Source organism: Protopterus annectens, chromosome 11.part0, assembly GCF_019279795.1.
Source record: "Protopterus annectens isolate FY-2018-M chromosome 11.part0, PAN1.0, whole genome shotgun sequence".
NCBI classification, from domain to species: Eukaryota; Metazoa; Chordata; order Ceratodontiformes; family Protopteridae; genus Protopterus; species Protopterus annectens.
In genome coordinates, this window is record NC_056745.1 from 1,082,558,500 (window position 1) to 1,082,576,956 (window position 18,457).

General features: G+C 39.1%; 1 protein-coding gene across 3 annotated transcripts in view; it reads right to left on the minus strand.

Moving 5' to 3' along the window:
• The window catches only part of LRRIQ1 (leucine rich repeats and IQ motif containing 1), a 3,765,329-nt gene that overhangs the window by 1,877,173 nt on the left and 1,869,699 nt on the right, over positions 1–18,457 (minus strand). For all 3 annotated transcript variants that reach the window (XM_044088432.1, XM_044088431.1, XM_044088433.1), the window contains one exon: positions 14,608–14,727. In XM_044088432.1, the coding sequence (XP_043944367.1) occupies positions 14,608–14,727 (120 nt within the window). The remainder of the gene's footprint in view (positions 1–14,607; positions 14,728–18,457) is intronic.

Sequence of the window (18,457 nt, forward strand, 5' to 3'; positions counted from 1 at the left end):
CTCTGCCTCTAGGGGAGAACTCGACACGTGTGTCCGGGAAAGAGCCCTGCGATTTCCTGTGCCACATCTTCCTGCTCTTCTGATTTCTGGAGTAGAATCACTGAGGAGTGGAGTGTCTGACACCAATGGCAGACAGGGTCTTGCCATCTTGTTCACACCTTGCCAGGGTATCTTTCACTTTAGGGCCAAACAAAGAAGTGGCCTTGATGGCGGCCATTCATTAAGGAAGCCTTAAAGGAGTCCACAAAGTCACAAATGTGCATCCAGGCATGTTGTCTGGTGACTATAACCGTGCCTGCTGCTCTAGCCGCTCCTTCTGTTGTGTGAGAAATAAGGTGCATGGAAGAGCTGGAAATGGACTCTAGGGTGGCCATCCGAGAAGCCACGTTGTTACAGACCTCGTCAGAAACAGCTCCTGCCAAGGTTTCAGAGAGCTGGTTGATAAGATCCCTCTGAAGCCTGGTAAAGTGTGCCAAATAGTTCAAAGACCTTACAGAGAAGGTTGAAGAAGCAAACACATGCATCCCTAATCTGTCAATCGCCCAGGACTCCTTGTTGGATGGATGGACAGTTTGGCTCTCGTCTGCCAGATCCTTTTTAGTTGCAGCCACCACCACCATAGCATCTACTGAAAGACCTCGTGACCAATGTGGGTGCTCAGATGGGAGCGATAATATTTTATCCAGTTTCCTTGGTATCACTTCCAGGGTATCAGGAGCCTTCCATGCACGCTGGACGATGAGCTGGACAAGCTCATTGGCAGGCGGGGTGACACAGGAGGTAGGAGGCCAAGCAGGAAAATCCTGCAGAAATACGGATAACTCAGAGGAAGGATTAGAGGACTTCCAGTCACCTTTCTAAGGATCTTGAGGATGTCACCAAAGGACACCTAATCAGAGGGTGACCGTGGGGACCCTTTTTTATCATCAAAATCTGTATCTTCAATGACTCCTCAATGGAGTCCATGTGCTTCCTCTTGCACGATGCTTTGCAGGGTACTTCCTCAGTGGGAGGTTCTGGGGAAGACTGCAAAGAGGGGGTCTCCTGAGGAGGAGAAACCTGAGGTCCTTGTGCCCGGTGTCCAGTGGTTGTGGCTTGTGACAGATGCGGCACAGAGGGGGGAGAGGACTCCAACATGTGGGATTTTCCAGTGGAGGCAAGCGCCCTCTCCATGGCCTGGAAGGCCAGCCCACCCAAGGAGGGATGGGAGCCCAGAACCAAGCAGGACAACGGGAGTCACACCCCGCCTCGACGAGCCCACCCTCAGACCAGGAGTCTCAAGAGGACCATGAACCATGAAGGATAGAAGATCCCTGGAGGGTGCCATAGAAAAAACTGGCGTGGAACCAGGAATGCTCTTCCCCACAGCACAGCCACTGGCCTGAGAAGAGCCCGATGCCGAGTGCACTGAGGGCCATGAGGACGACTCTGTTTCCAAAGTGAGATCCACTACTGAAGTTGGAAGAAGGGAAGCTGCTGTTGGAGTAATAGGCTTCAAAACTTGGGTAGAAGTCGAAGGAGGAGTGTGTACATTGGAATTTGAAGAGATAGACGTTCACCTGAAGGCGGGAACGTTGACTTCGATGGGTGAGAGAGACCTCTGGCTACAAGCAACTGGTCAGTAAGCCGCAACACATCTTGCTCAGAGAGACTCTTGGTTGACCTCATGGAGAAAGCTGATGACGATTCTGGCCTTTCTAGAAAACGACTATATTGACTACCAGCAAATGGATTCAAGGATGGAGAATACTTGGTCCTTGCTAATTCAAAAGGTGCAGAGCCCGGAACTGAGGACGTCTGCACCGAAGAAAACAGTGTGGAAATAGTCTGCGCCGACGACATCAGCACCAAAGAAGTTGAAGGTGTCTGCACCGTAAGGGCAAAAGTCTGCCCCGATGGGTATGGTGCCGTCGAGGAAAGTGTCTGCACTGGTACTAAGAACTGTGCAGAGAAGGACTGCATCAAAAAACATGTCGGTGCCGAAAATGTCTGCACCGTGGAGTACAGAAAAGTCATACTCAGAGCCGAAGGGGATTGTACCAACGGTGCCAAAGGGGACTGTACCTGCATGGACAGTGCAGGTAAGGGCTGAGACGGAACTGTCGGAGCTGTAGTTGTCTGCACCGGGAACTCCAGTGCTGGTGTCGATAAGGACGACATGGCTGGAGCCAAAATCATTTGGGACGGTGCCGAGCCTGGAGCCGACAGGGTCACAGGTTATGTGTCGACTTCCTAATATCTCCAGTGGGAGAAGAGGGGATCGACTTCGATGATGAAGAGGAAGAATGCCTCTTGCGGGGTTTAACAGGAGGGGGTGAGCCCTCTGACCCAGAAATAGCCTCAGAGAAAGGAGATTTTAGAAGACCTTTCAATATTAACTTATTCTTCCTCTCGTTAAGAGTCCTGGTTGAAAAATTTTTACAAATCCCACACAGGGGATCCACAGTAAAGTGAGAGACATTCAGACAGTAGACACATAAGTCATGGCCATCGGAAACCGTAACTTACGGCCGCAATCCTTACACTGCTTGAAACCAATGCTACTTTTCTTATCCGACATAATGATATGGAGAAGAACAACAGTACCAAAAGGAAGAGGAAAGGCTACTCAAAAAGGTAAGAAGAGAAAAGGAAGGATTAACAATGATGGTAATGAAGAATTACCTCAAAGGTAAGAAAAAGGGTAATAAAGGGAAAAGACTAAAGGGAGAGAGTCTAAAGTATATTATAAGGTAGGAAAATATTAGTAGAAACTATATGAAAATATTTAAAGTAAGAACAATGTATAAATCTTTCAAAGAATTAGACAGCTGAGAGAGTGGCTTGATACGGCTGTACAGGGAGCAGAGCATTCTGGGTAAGACATTGGCTCGAGAGTTTATGGCTGACATGAGTTTGATATTGGCCGGCTCGGGTCTGAGGGTGGAACCAATAACCCATCAGTAAAGAATGAATGAAGATTAACAACATCAGATCTATATTTATATAGCTCTCTCTCTCTAATATATATACACACATACACACACACACACACATGCATATCTATATCTATATCTACATGTGTACATATATATATATATATATATATATGTATATATATATATATATATATATATATGTATATATATATATATATATATATATATATATATATATATATATACACATATATATATATATATATACACATAAACACACATATACATGTGTGTGTGCATATGTATGTATATATGTATATGTGTGTGCATATATATATCATAGACACACACACACACACACACACACACACACACACACACACACACACACACACACACACACGCATGCACACACATATGCAGAATACATTTAAATGGACACCATACAGAAACATCACCCTCCAAAACACTGATCATCATACATTTAACATTTAAAATGTCAACCCAAAAGAGATCAGCAGAGGCACAAACTGTTGTCTTATGATTAATTAACCCTACCACTAACTCTGGCCAAGTTTCATAGCAATAGTCATGGTGTTACAAGAAGGGTTTTACTAAGGTTGGGTCGGAGACAGCAGGTATTAGTACAGTGGGTTGCTCCACCTTACTAATACCTTACTGATACCTGCTAACCCCAACCCTACATCCAACCTTAAAAAACCCTTCCCATAAAATTATTACTACACACAATATCTCAGACACAACACTCTCTCACAAACACAGACACAACTTAGCTATCACTTAACTTAACCACTAACCCTAAAAGTCACACATACATCCAACCTTAACTCTAATTCACACACATCCACTCTTGCACACAAACTCATACCTCCCTATTCTACAAACTCACACATATTGCAAAACCTGTGATTGATATTTTAAATAGGTGGGTATGTTACTGAGGATGGATCTTGTCTCCCAGATCTAATGTTATAGTCAGCACCTAACTTGCATATCTGGATACAGATGGTCCATCCTTGTTAACTAGTAGGAAAGATTCCCAAGATAATACAAGTTGAAAGATCTAGATCTAAATATCACAGCCAGCGTGCAATGCTTTGCAAAGGCATATACAGTAAACCAGGTGAGTACTGTACAGATTTCGTCAAGGGCTGCATTCTTGAAAAACACTAATTATGTAGCTAAAGCTATGGTAAAGTGAGTCTGATGAACTGCTTGCAAGAGTATGCTATATTTCAAGTAGTAAAATTTGATACAATCTGAAATCCATTTGACAAGATTGACTTTTATAACTTTATGGTCAATTTTCTTATTAGAAAAAGAAACAAAACCGAATGTATTTTGTAAGTGTTTTAGCTCTATTGACGTAATATCTCAGTTGACAATGTACATCCATGCAGTACAACTCCCCAGAATTTGAACAGGATAAGAAAAAGACATTTAAATGAATGTACTGGTTAAGAGTTGTCTCACTGGTGATCTTGGGCATAACAGAAGAATAAGATCTGAGAGATTTCATTATGAAAGATTAAATAGACAGATTGCAGTGACATAGCTTATAATACAGAAATCTTTCTAGCTGAGGAGGTCATTACCAAGAAAAGGGTTTTCCAGTAAAAAAAAAACAAAAAAACTTCAATTATACTAAAGCAGGTTGAAAGGGGTGTACATCTTATTGAAACCTTTATTACTAACATCAAAACCTTTACTTCCTTTTTGTATTTCACATTTCAGATAGGGTTAAAGGATATCAACTTTTTGGATGTGTTCTTAAGTAAAGACAGCCTTAACCAGAGATATAGAACCACTGTTTACTGCAAGCCTACTTATTCTAATGCCTTTTTGCACTTCACAAGTAGCCATCCATTCCACCAGAAAAAGGTAATAGTTAAAGGGCAAGCGGTTAGGGCTGCTAGAATGACTTTACAAACAAATGTATGCTTCTAAAATCAATGTTTCTAAAAAGAGGATACCCATTGGGGTTCCTCAACAATATATTTGAAGAAGTTGATAGAAAGAGACTGTTAGGGCACTTTCGTCCTATTGTCTGTAAAGGATATGAGGAAGAACATTCTGGATGGGTAGCTACCAGTACAGAGGTAAGAGATCATTCAACTTCTCTTATAGCCAATAGATTTATTACAATATTTTCTTTGGATTCCAGAAGCATTAGGGACATTCTTACTAAAAATTGGTCATTTATCTGTGAAGACAATAGCCTCACCAAATTAGGGCAATTACCTCTTATGACTTTTCAAAGAGGCCTTAATTTAAAGTGCCTAGTGGAGAGGAGCAAAGCTAGTAAACGAGGTATGGGCATGTTGAAATGTGGCAGATGTCCACAATGTAAATTCATTAAAACAACAAACAAGGTTAGCATAAGGAATAAAACATATTATCTAGTGGGCGAGTTTAACTGCGAGTCCCAGGGGGTTGTGTATGCAGCAATTTGTGCCTCCTGTGAAGCTTATTATATCGGGAAAACCGAGAGAAAAATCAGACAAAGGTTGTATGAACACCTTTACAGTACTGGTAAGAATATTACTACCAATGCTTTGGCGAGGCACATTTTGGAACACCCCAACCATAGATTTGAATTTGTGGTCCTACAACAAGTGGAAACTAATATTAGGGGTGGACCTTGGGAGCTTAAATTAGAGGAGTGTGAACTAAAATGGCAAGTTCATATGTCAGCACACATACCCTCAGGCCTTAATGACTGTATTTTCATCAAATTCCTCCTCAAGCTTAAGGCTCTTGGTAGATAGACATTTTTTGAAAAATGTTTATTGCAGGTTACTTCCCTATTTTCCTATGCAATGATACTTGTTCATCTATCATGTCTGAACATGATCAATTCTCTATTAGCACATAGCTAATATACATGTTACAATATCAAAAATAGATTTAGTCCTGGTGTTTTGCTAGGATGAATTTAAGGTTAGTTTTTTATATGCACTGCTGTATTTAAATGTTTGCTTAGGTCATATATGTTTATCAAGTGTTTTGGTCCGGTTATATTGTATTTAATCTTTATTTTTTCTGGGTTGGCTGTGCATTTTTAAATAGCAGTATTAAGTAAGGTTTAACACTGCAAATTTTATTATTATTCTGCTTTTAAAATTTGATGTACCTTTTATAGTACACCTTTAAATATAAATAATGTTTTTAATTGACTAATTAATCATGGGACTTGTTATTATTTAAGTTGTAGCAGGTTGTGATTTTAATTGTCTGAAAAAGTTGGTGGATTAACAGACGAAAGCACTTACCATATTTTGAATAAACAGTGTTTTTTTGTGGCCTCGCTGCTGCCTTCTTTGTGTTTTTGCCAGTTTTTAATTTTTGGAAGAGTTTGTACCCATTTCTATACCTTTTGAGTTGACCACTTTTTCAGCTACAGTTTGCTCCTATAAGGAGGTGTTTCAAAGAGGTGCCTAAAAACTACCTGTAACCATAGAGCCTATTTCACTACATGTTAAATTTTCAAGAGTTCAGTAACAGCACCAGGATGACTTGTTTGCTTTGGTCTGATATAAAGTTTATTAAGCATGCATATAAAAGTTCTGCACTAAGTTTATGTTTGTAAAAGACCTGATTCCCAGACTGAAGAAAAAAAGTTTACATTCCAGCTAAGCAATGGGCTGCCATAACTAATCCATGACAAAGTTCAGAAACAGACAAAAAAGCACAACAGTTTTTACCTTGCTTCCTAGTGACAGTTCTTCAGAGACTAGCACATGGGTATCAGTGATGCTTGAAGACATACTGGTATGATAAAACTACAAGGAAAATAAGTGAAAAGGCAGTGCCATGCCATGTCATATCATCGAATAACATCATACCATATCAAAAAAACCCCAACATCAACTCAGTCATAATAAATCTGGGTACCTTCATCAACAAGTAACTATCATTTGATAATCAAGTGTCTGTTGTAGTCAGAAAATCCTTCAACCTTGCAGAGTTCATTTCCAAGGCATGGCTTCCAGGAATGCAAAAGTCATAATCCTTATCTATATCTCCCCCCATGGAATCAATCATTGAATGCAAAGCCCCATTCAGCATGTACTGTTCTAAGCAGCTTGTCCAACATTAGATGCCTCAAGAATTTATGACCTAAAAAATTACTAGTTTGAACTTAAAGCGTAACCAACAGTAAAAGCCTCTCACTATAGTCCGTCTCAAACAGACTCCTTTGGGGCAATCTGTACCTGGCCTTCTGAGACATGAAAGACCCTACTATCTTTGATACTCTACACCTATACTAAACAAATGGCACTATGAACACCTGCACCAAAGATATTAACTTTCAACAACATATAACCAGGAACGTTGCTGGGATACAGATTCTCAATCCTACAAATCCCCTAATTATGGAATAAGCTTGTTCTAAATGATAAGCACTGTAGCACATTGTGTGCATTCAAAACTACTCTGGACAGCTGGATGAGGAAAAGAAAGTTATGAACTTACCATAACTATAGATCCATGCTGTCTTCTTTTCGTATGGTTCAATGTGTGGGTTGTCGGATCCGGATGGATCCGATCTCAGTGCCTTACACCATAGCTTTGTATCTGAGACTCTGTCTCCTCCCTGATCCACAATTCCTCTCTCTTGCCTGAACTGCATCAGACTGAGTTTGCTGACTGACCATAAAAAGTTATTATATATTATTGGGTCCCAGTCACATAACCGAAATTTCACTTACCCAAAATTTAGTTGAGTGAAACAAAAACACCGAAAGTTGAAGTAACCTAATGTTAACTGGCTTTTATACAGGGAATGTAGGGAGTTGGCCAACATGAGGAAATTTGCCATTTTTTCCACTGTAGTGCAATCTCAGAGTTTATATATATATATATATATATATATATATATATATATATATATATATATATATATATATATATATATAGTTGGGGGGTGGGGGGGGAGGTACAGCCCCCCACTTGAGTGAGTCTGACATGCTGCAGTGTGTTTGAATGCTGAATGTTGGCCAGCTGCCTACATTTCCTGTGTAAAAACCCAGTGATTTGAATGTTTGGTTAATTCAATGTTCGATGTTTTCGTCTTGCTCAACTGAATTTCGGGTAAGTGAAATTTCAGTTATCTAACATAGAAACATATAATTATATATGTATGTATGTTGTATTAAGAAGACAAGGGATCAGACAGGATTCAAAAAGATACTGCCCACCCCTACAGGTATAATGAGAATTTGGAAGGGGAAAGGAGAGAGGCGAGTTGAATCAGATGAAAATAAGACAACACGGATCTATCGTTATGTTAAGTTTATAACTTTTTTATCAGATGTCTTTTTTTTTCTGATTCAAAGTGTGGGACACATTCCCAAGCTGCCTGATGGGCACTTGGCTGGACTCAAGGAAAAATATTCCTGAGAGACGCAGGGACGAAAGCTGTGCAATTCCTGGACTGCACATCTAATTTGTAGTGAGACACAAAGTTATGAGTTGAGGACCAAGTTGCTGCTGCACATATGTCACCTACAGGAACTCATTTAGCAAAACCTATTGAGGTTGCCAATACTCTTGTAGAATGTGCTTTAGGCTTTGATTGTAGAGGCATGCCTAGTGAATCATAGACAAAGGAAATGCAATTTGTTAACCATCTTGAGATGGTTATTTTAGAAACTGTCTGCCCCAATTTTTTCTTGGAGAAGGATAGAATAACTGATCCAATTTTCTGAAAATCTTGGTATGGTGGAGGTAAAAATCTGGGTTGCCTGTGCACATTTAATGTATGTAACATATATTCTCCTTTATTTGAAACACTGGGGAAGAATGCTGGCAAGTCAATTTGTTGACTTAAATTTGTTTCATAAGCCACTTTTAGGAGAAAGGAAATATTTGTTCTCAAAGACCCTCTATGAAAGACCAGAAAGGGGGGGACTTATAGAAGATTGCCTGAAGTTGTGATACTCGTTTGGCAGAAGTAATGGTGACCAGAGAAGTAGTCTTTAAAGAAACTGAATGTGTGGAAGGCATTGTAGCCTTGCATGGCCAGAGAGCTCTCAGCAGCCCTGAACCATGTCTCGGTAACTGCAAAGACGTCAGCATCCGCCAAGGTGGGGAGTTCTTCCACGGACTGCAGTTACGTTTAAACTCCTAGCATTAAGCAGCATGATCCTGCATTTGTCTCGAGTAGATTTTGTTACACTGGAAAATTTGTTGTTTTGACATTGCCTAAAAAAGGCACTACGGGGGAGGCAAGGGCCTTTGACAGTAACCAAAAGCATAGGGGGGACAAGTGTAGACCATCTCTAGCAAAGCAGCAAGGTCTGTCTACCATATCCTCCCTGGACTGACACTAGAAGCTGAGTCAATTGCTGAAGTCAATATTTTTTTGTTTACACTGTGGCATCATCTAGGGTGAGGGTAGGATACTGCTTAGAAGTAAGAACATACCTGTTTGGGACACAAAAAGAGAATTCCATGATGTCTCTCTTTATATTTCAGAGTGGTACTACTCAAGTCATTCACTCCAACACAAACTATAAAAGAGTCATAATGGTACTTGTTGAGTGACTGGAGTACATGCATGATTTGTCAGATTCTGGAACCTGATAGGGAGCTGACCATGACCTTCTCCTTGTCCAGTCTGGTGATAGGAACATCTGTGTGTCACACTATGGAGTCACCTATGACCAAGACTTTTGATGTGTTTTGCATTAGCGGCTTATTTGTTACGACACGAACGTGTGTTGGTATATGTAGTGGTTTCTTTACACTTAGTGGTAAGTGTGAGTGGTGTGTATTTGAGAGGTCTCTGTTCTTTTGGTAGGCTTTTAGTGAATACCTCCGCATATGTAGGTTTATGTGTTGCGACCTGATTTCATGTGAGAGGTGAGGTTTGCGAGAGAGGTGAAACGTGTGTGCTGACAACCTGTTTGATGTCTAGTTTGTTTTTACGTGAGAGAGCTGACTCCAATTCCACAGGGTATTTGCATTTCTCACACAGGGTGTTAAGTTTGCTTTAGGGGTAAATGGTGGTCAGTATACATGAAGCAATTGCTACATTGCCTCAAGATGCCCATATCAATTAAGCTGGCAGGAGAAATGATGGGAAACTTCCCATCCAATGTGGTAGGATTTTTCTGAATGTGGTACTTGGGAAGGAAGTGGGCTAGCTGGACTTAGTCACAAACAGCAAAAATGAAGCAGCAATTCAATTAAATACAGTTTAACAAAGTGCAGTGCTGGCTTAAAATATACTTCTTTTTCTTTTCAGTGGATGCCTTGAATTTCAGAGCAGATGCATTCCAGACCTCTGGCTAAAGCTGCCAAGTGTTGAGCAGTTCCAATAAACTGAGCGCAAACCCACGCAAACGCGAGGCTTATATACAGGCAAATTTAAAAAGTTTTAACACAATCACCAATGGGAAAGCCCCAAACTGAGCCTTTCTCCTGCAATCCCTAACTCAGGTGGGTCTTGAACTACATACTTCTGCCACAAGGGTGTAGGGAGGCACTGTAAGACGGCTGGTCTAACAGCACAGCATGTCTAAATCTAGCCTATCCTATGTAAGGCAAGAAAACACAATTTATAGGTAGGAAGGAGTAAAGACGAGTCACTTAAAGGTCAAAGTGAGATTGTTTATTAGTATACTATTAGACGACTTGCAGTGGTACCACCCCCTGCACAAACTGGCAACAGTGGGAGACTATGGAAAGCATTTCCTATAGTGGATTTTAAACTGGAGAGGTTTGCTTATATGCAAGCATGGGAACCATGTTTATATGGCTTTTATATGAGCAGGATGAAACACTTTTATAAATTTAAACCCTCAGGCCAATCAGATAAAAACACAATAAGCTATCAACCAGTAATTCCCACCTTGGATGGATTGAGTTTAGTTCTCTGCTCCCACCAGAGTCCCAAAGAACCCTTCCAATGTAAAACAAACTGGCTTTCATCTCAAGTGCAGTAACAAATGCACAAATCAGCAAAAAAAAAAAAAAAACACAAGCCTCCTTCATCCATTATGCAGACATATGTGCCGCTTACAAGAACTTCTAACACAAACTCAACAATCCTTCCTAGCAGTAGAAAAATGGCTAACAAATTCCCAATTAATTCTGAATCCCAAAAAAACAAGCTCATGATATTCCATCCCACTAAAACAATCATACCCACAACCACATTTAGCATTGTTTCATTAAACAACACCATCATCTCCCCAGCACATCACACTAAACTTCTAGGAGTTGAAACAGATTGCAACATGATATTTGACATCCACATATCCCAAACAATAAAAAAGTACATGAAAAGCTTGGAAAGCTGTACAGGAATAAACACTTCTTCACAGATAACACTAAAGCTACTATTGCCCAAACCCACCTGACCTCTACACTCTGCCCTATGATTTCCCATACTCTTAAACCTAAGAAAATCTGAAATGGCAAAACTAGAAACCTGTTACAATAAAATCACCAAATATGCCACAAAGTCGCCGTTTAGATCACACCACTGTATAGCACTCAAACAACTCAAATGGCTGGAACTCCCCCAACTCCTTCTCTTTAACCAGCTCACTACAATCCACAAAATCTTCTATGATCTTGAGAAAACACCTGCCCTGAAATAAATATTACTACCATATTCCACTGCCAGAATTCTACTCTCCAACAACAAAACTCTCTTTAAGACCAATACACCCAAAAACCTAGCTGCAGAATCCCTCTTCTCAAATTACATAGGCAAAACCTGGAATGTACTACCACAGGACATTATATCCACCCCTACCCTGTACCAATTAAAAAAAAACACTAAAAACTCACTTATCTAGCAAGTGGCTGTGTCATTGCTCTGCTCCTGAATAATCTTATTTCCTACAGAAAATATGGCTATCTCTACCTCAACTACTACTAACACCAAGCATGCTATGCTTTTTCTGACTTCAAATAACAAAACTATCAACTTTCAGGCATCACTTCTTACTACTCGGGAAATTAATTTATACCTAATCCTTACATAATACAATAACATATGACATGGAAATACTAGCTAACCCTACTATGAACCACAGGTATTCTGGTGAGTTAATTATCTGTATATATACAAAGCTACCTTAAAATGACTAAAAATTGTATCTTCTTTATCTATTTTAATCTGTATGCATCATGTATTTTCTATATTGTATATTCTTTGTGTATCTTAAATGTATGCATCCTGTCTTTTCTATACTTATCTTGTGTTTTGTCTATATTGTACTTAATGCAATTATGTTAAGTGGAGCTTTTCTCTCCAGCCTCTGCTGAAAAAGGACATGTGTCCAGTCGGATTTTCCCCAGAAAGCAAATGCAAAATAAAATAAATAAATAAACAAACAAATAAATAAAGTTACTCTGCTTCACCACAAACTGGAAACAAAACAGCTCACCATCATACAAGGAAAGAAGCCAGTGATTACCTTTATATTTTATTAAAATTATAGTCCAGTCCAGTAGTAGATCAACAATGTAGTCCCACAAAAGAGGTAAAATAAGCACCCACTGGATCCAATAAAATCTGGTTAGCAGCAAATACAAAGCATAAAATGCAGAAAACAAATGTAAAATAAAGAAAATAAATAAAGTTGCTGCAGAAGTTCTGCTGAAGTGCAGGGTATCAAAGGTCAAAACACAAAATGCCGCACTTTAAGCAAGAGATATTCCCGAGCTGTGTGAACCGGGCAGACAAGTCAACATTCTTCATTCACGGTGATATCCCCCCACACACTTTTCAAACAAATTTTATTTTGACACACCAATCATTTTGCACTGAAAATATGTTGTTAGCTTCAATGAAAATATTAATAATAATAATAATAATACTCATTTGTTAACCAGGTAGACAAACTGGATACACAGTCCCTTTTTGCAGGTGACCCAGGAGCAATATCTGGTTAACTAACTTCCTCAAGGTTACACAGCAGACAAATGAGGGCTAAGGGAATCAAACCCTGTACCACAAGAACTACAACTCACAGCCTTAACCCTCCGCACCAGCTGCCATATCAATTGCCAGATCTACAGTCTCATCTGACATTCTGTGAAATACACAAACTGCAGCATTTAAGAACGCGACCTCATTTTAGACAGGTGTAGAACAAATTCTGACATCATCCTCAAACCCCCCTAGTAGTATCTGACAATCATCCAGCTTAAAGCATTTGTTAGTCTAATGGCAGAAGGTATAGCAGCAGCCAAAATGAACAGCTTCCATCTATATGCAATAACTTCATCCTTGGGAAGCATAGGATTCCTTACCCACTTCATTTGCATCTCTCATGCATATGCATGGAAACCCTGTCTATACCTCAGAAAACCAGACTCTGACTAGTAGCTCTGGAGTTAAAGAAGACAGCTTTGGAAAAATAGGAGTTTCTGGTTGATGCCATCCTAATTCCAGGGGGATAGAGGTAATACCAGCTGGTGTATGACTGCTACCTAGTAAAAACTAGGCAGTGTAGCAGCAGTGACTTACTGATGATGAGTGCATTAGCCTACTAAGAAAAGATTAGCCCCTTAGCTGGGTAATCTGTGACTGTGCTTGTGCGTGAGTGTGTGTCTATGTGTAACTAGTGTCATAGTGTTTCCTTTATCTTCCCATGCTCGCGTGCATATGCGCGCACACACACACACACACACACACACACACACACACACACACACACACACACACGTATATATACATCACTGAATGTAGCATGGTAGGTCCAGCTTTGGCAGAGTGCTTCAGCCATGGCAGGGAAGATGGTTAGGGATAATAACGCACCTACTCTGCCCAGATGATGGACCACCATCAGCCAGCTCCCATTACACTGCATGCAGGATGGTGAGATGAAAGGGGCATTAGTCAGTGGGAAGAGCTGACAATCAGCAGGGAAGGAAGACAGAAAATGATACAATAAAACAAGTCTCTATTCCATTTCTAAATAATAGTTATCAGCACCATAGCTACACAACACCTTGCCATCATCTATACTATTTGTCTTTCTGGACTTTTGACATTTTATTCTAGAAAAACTGCTGCAGAAGTGATCTTCTGTTTGACATGTTCCATATAATGCAGGGAAGAGCTACAATAAATAGGGTATGATAGAGTGATGACTGGCATCATTCCTGGCTTTATAAAGAAAACAATAACAGTCTCCTGTCTGTCTGTTCTGACTGGGAGTCATCACAGTGCTTATGACTAAGCATAAAAAATGGTTCTAAGAATTCCACAATATAGCAGTATATCAAAACTGGAAAAGCAAAATTAAAATGTTAGGCTTCTTTTCTGCCCAGTAAAACTTACCTGACATATTTTACTTTGAGTAGCCTTTAGAATACTGCAGACAAAGTTCTTAGTCCAACAGCATAATATCAAATTATTTGTAAATGACTGATTGTTATTTAGACTGTATTAAACATAAATCTGTTGCATTAACACACACCTTCATGATATTCTTAATTAAAGCATTTGATACTATGAAGAACATAATGCAAGAAGTTTTGGATTTCTTTACTGCTAAACATTAAATGTGCTAATTACTGTTTTTCTCCAAAAGGATACTCACACCCACTTCCTGTGGCAGCAGCAAGGAATAGAGAACTTAAGAAAAATCGTAATAAATACCATCATTATCTGAAAGCTGTAGAAAATATGATATGATACCTCATTGTATACAAAATCATCCAAGTTAACTTCTTCAAATTCATCCTCTGTTTCATCCTTTCTGACAGCTGCTAGAGCAGAAGCCAACTTCTTCCTCAAGTGGAAACCTTTCCAAGCTGCCTAGATGGATAATAAAATGCAAGGCATGAACCAAAAAACTATAAATCAAACCTACATTTAAATTTTATGTTATCCCATTAGGAAGATAAAACATCTTAGCCATGGCTTAATTGCTTAATGGTCTGTTTTCTGAACTTTATGTGACATTTAAACCTGCATGACAAATTAAATGCCTGCATGTGTCTAAAACTTAAAATACCCGTGAGGTTTTCTTGGAGTAAGCCAAATGGAATTCTGTAACTCCCTCAACTATGAGCATTGGTCATCTAATTAATTACTTGACAACTCCTCCAGGGCCTATTACAGGCAATTTAGAAATAAGATATAAAGTGAAAGCAAGTTTCCAAAGACTAGCAGCAGCTGCTTACAGTTCTATCAGCTACTTGGTGTACAGAGATCAAAGAACCAGCTGTACAAGCAAAGTTATTTACCACTTAAAGAAACACCTCTACAAATTCTGTTTACAAGAATGATTTAGGCATATTTTATTTTTACAAAACCAGCTTCTACTCCTTAAGTCTTATTTTCTTTCATGGTTATAAAAGGATATTCCTTAGGAAGACAATCTGCACAGTAATAGCAGTAAATCTTTACGTGATAAAACTTGTTTGCTGACAGCTCCATTATGTGATTTACTTAGCATTTTCCTATAACTGACAGAAGGATTAATGAAAATTAACTAGAACAGTCACATTCAAATACAGCAGAACAAACTACACATCTTCAAAGGAAAACTCAGTCAGTTAAGCCCTCTATCCTTATTTATTTATTTATTTGCCTTTGAATACCAGGAAAATCCAGCTGGAAAAAGCCCCATTTTCAGCAGAAGCCGAAGAAGAAAAGTTCCACATTACAAACTTTTTCAGTCAGCATGAGCTAACAAAATATACAACATAACATTGAGCTATATATAATTTAAAAGTTATCACCATGCTAAAAAGTTGGTCACCATATTAAAAACACTCTACAGTATTTACAGCATGCTAAAGTTATACATACATAAAGAACATTCAACATTTACAGTTTATGTATAAAGTCACATTGAAAGTTTAGTAGTTCTTGTAGTCACATGATTAAACCACCTTAAATGTTTTGGCCACTATACACTACAAATACTTTTATTAATGTAATATAGTTGCAATTTACATTATCTGTCTTCGAATCCAATTTATCTTGCTTTCTTTTCCTGTGACTTGTTGTGTCTTTCGACTTTTCTCGGTTAGGGGTCGTCACAGCGGAACTCCGGTCTGCTAATGATTGGTAGTTGATTTTTACGTGCCGTGTTACCAGCCCTGGCGCACAACCTTCAACGAAGGTATGCCCATTCACGCATGTCTCCATGCAGAAGACGCTCTAGCTGAGAATCGAACCGGATAGCGTCTTACTGTGAGGCGACAATATGACTGAATAAACATAATTGATTAAACAGTATTTTTACTTATGAGAATATACATACAAAATTACTAAACATGTAACACACTGGGTTTATTTTCTTGTATTGTATACCTCTATATAATGTATGTGTCTTTGTATATCTACTTCAATTTGTATTATGTAAAAACTTTCTTGACTATCAAACTTAAGTTGATGTATACGACTCAGCACAGCTCCTCGTGGTGTCCTGCAGAGTTCTACAAGCAGCAGAGAATGGAAGAGTGACTTTCCATTGATTTATAAGTATTTTTCTAGCTTTCTATTTTCGACTGCTGTATTTTGCCTAAAAAGCAAATTTTTATCACTTAACTAGCTCTGCAAGTTGATTCACTGTATTTCTGTTTGTTTCTGAACTGTTTTGCACTTTAAAAGTTTGTTTTTGCTTAAATTAACTGGTAGGCTACACACTCAAGTGTGCTAGCCGATTTAAAACATTTACTGTTTGTTACTGTATCTATTTTTTATCTGTTTGTGAAAAAAAAAAAAATATCCTTGTTTTCCCACCTTTACTGAACTAGAATAGTCCAGTCTTCAGATTTTGCTGATCTCTGGGCTGTGTCATAGTTCCTGTGTTGTCCATATACTTATTTGGATAGGAGGAAGCTTCTTTGTTCACCAGTGGGAGTGGGGAGCACTGAGCAGCCTATCTGTCCCTAAAGGAGTGGTTCCAGCCCAGCAACTTGTAGTTTATTGGCCGTTTTGGGCCATTTCCTAGCTCTTTCTAACCCCCTGCTATAAAGCCCATTTTAGCGCGCTTTTACGCTTGTATATGACTCAGCACAGCTCCTTGTGGTGTCCTGCAGAGTTCTACAAGCAGTAGAGAGTGGAAGAGTGACTTTCCATTGATTTATAAGTATTTTTCTGGCTTTCTATTTTCGACTGCTGTATTTTGCCTAAAAAGCGAATTTTTATTACTTAACTAGCTCTGCAAGTTGATTCACTGTATTTCTGTTTGTTTCTGAACTGTTTTGCACTTTAAAAGTTTGCTTTTGCTTAAATTAACTGGTAGGCTACACACTCAAGTGTGCTAGCCGATTTAAAGCATTTACTGTTTGTTACTGTATCTATTTTTTACCTGTTTGTGAAAATATATATATATATATATATATATATATATATATATATATATATATATATATATCCTTGTTTTCCCGCCTTTACTGAACTCGAATAGTCCAGTCTTCAGATTTTGCTGATCTCTGGGCTGTGTCATAGTTCCTGTGTTGTCCATATCCTTATTTGGATAGGAGGAAGCTTCTTTGTTCACCAGTGGGAGTGGGGAGCACTGAGCAGCCTATCTGTCCCTAAAGGAGTGGTTCCAGCCCAGCAACTTGTAGTTTATTGGCCATTTTGGGCCATTTCCTAGCTCTTTCTAACCCCCTGCTATAAAGCCCGCTTTAGTGCGCTTTTGCGCTTGTATACAACTCAGCACGGCTCCTCGTGATGTCCTGCAGAGTTCTACAAGCAGCAGAGAGTGGAAGAGTGACTTTGCATTGATTTATAAGTATTTTTCTGGCTTTCTATTTTCGACTGCTGTATTTTGCCTAAAAAGCGAATTTTTATTACTTAACTAGCTCTGCAAGTTGATTCCCTTTATTTCTGTTTGTTTCTGAACTGTTTTGCACTTTAAAAGTTTGTTTTTGCTTAAATTAACTGGTAGGCTACACACTCAAGTGTGCTAGCCGATTTAAAGCATTTACTGTTTGTTACTGTATCTATTTTTTACCTATTTGTGAAAAAATATATATATATATATATATATATATATATATATATATATATATATATATATATCCTTGTTTTCCCGCCTTTACTGAACTAGAATAGTCCAGTCTTCAGATTTTGCTGATCTCTGGGCTGTGTCATAGTTCCTGTGTTGTCCATATCCTTATTTGGATAGGAGGAAGCTTCTTTGTTCACCAGTGGGAGTGGGGAGCACTGTGCAGCCTATCTGTCCCTAAAAGAGTGGTTCCAGCCCAGCAACTTGTAGTTTATTGGCCCTTTTGGGCCATTTCCTAGCTCTTTCTAATCCCCTGCTATAAAGCCCGCTTTAGCGCGAAGTTGCACGTAGTTGAGCATTGCGCAGCATTGGGCAGCGCCGGTTAATCAAGCTTAAATTATTTCTGGCTCCGCTAAGTCTGCTCTTCAATTTTCCCCTTAGAACTGTTCTACTTTCAATCTAAACAGTCTATTCTCTATCTGAAAAGCCCAGCACTTGCTCCTAAAAGCATTTAATACAAGTAAAGCACTCTTAAACAAAAAGGAAGCACTACATCCACCTACAATCCCCTTGAGT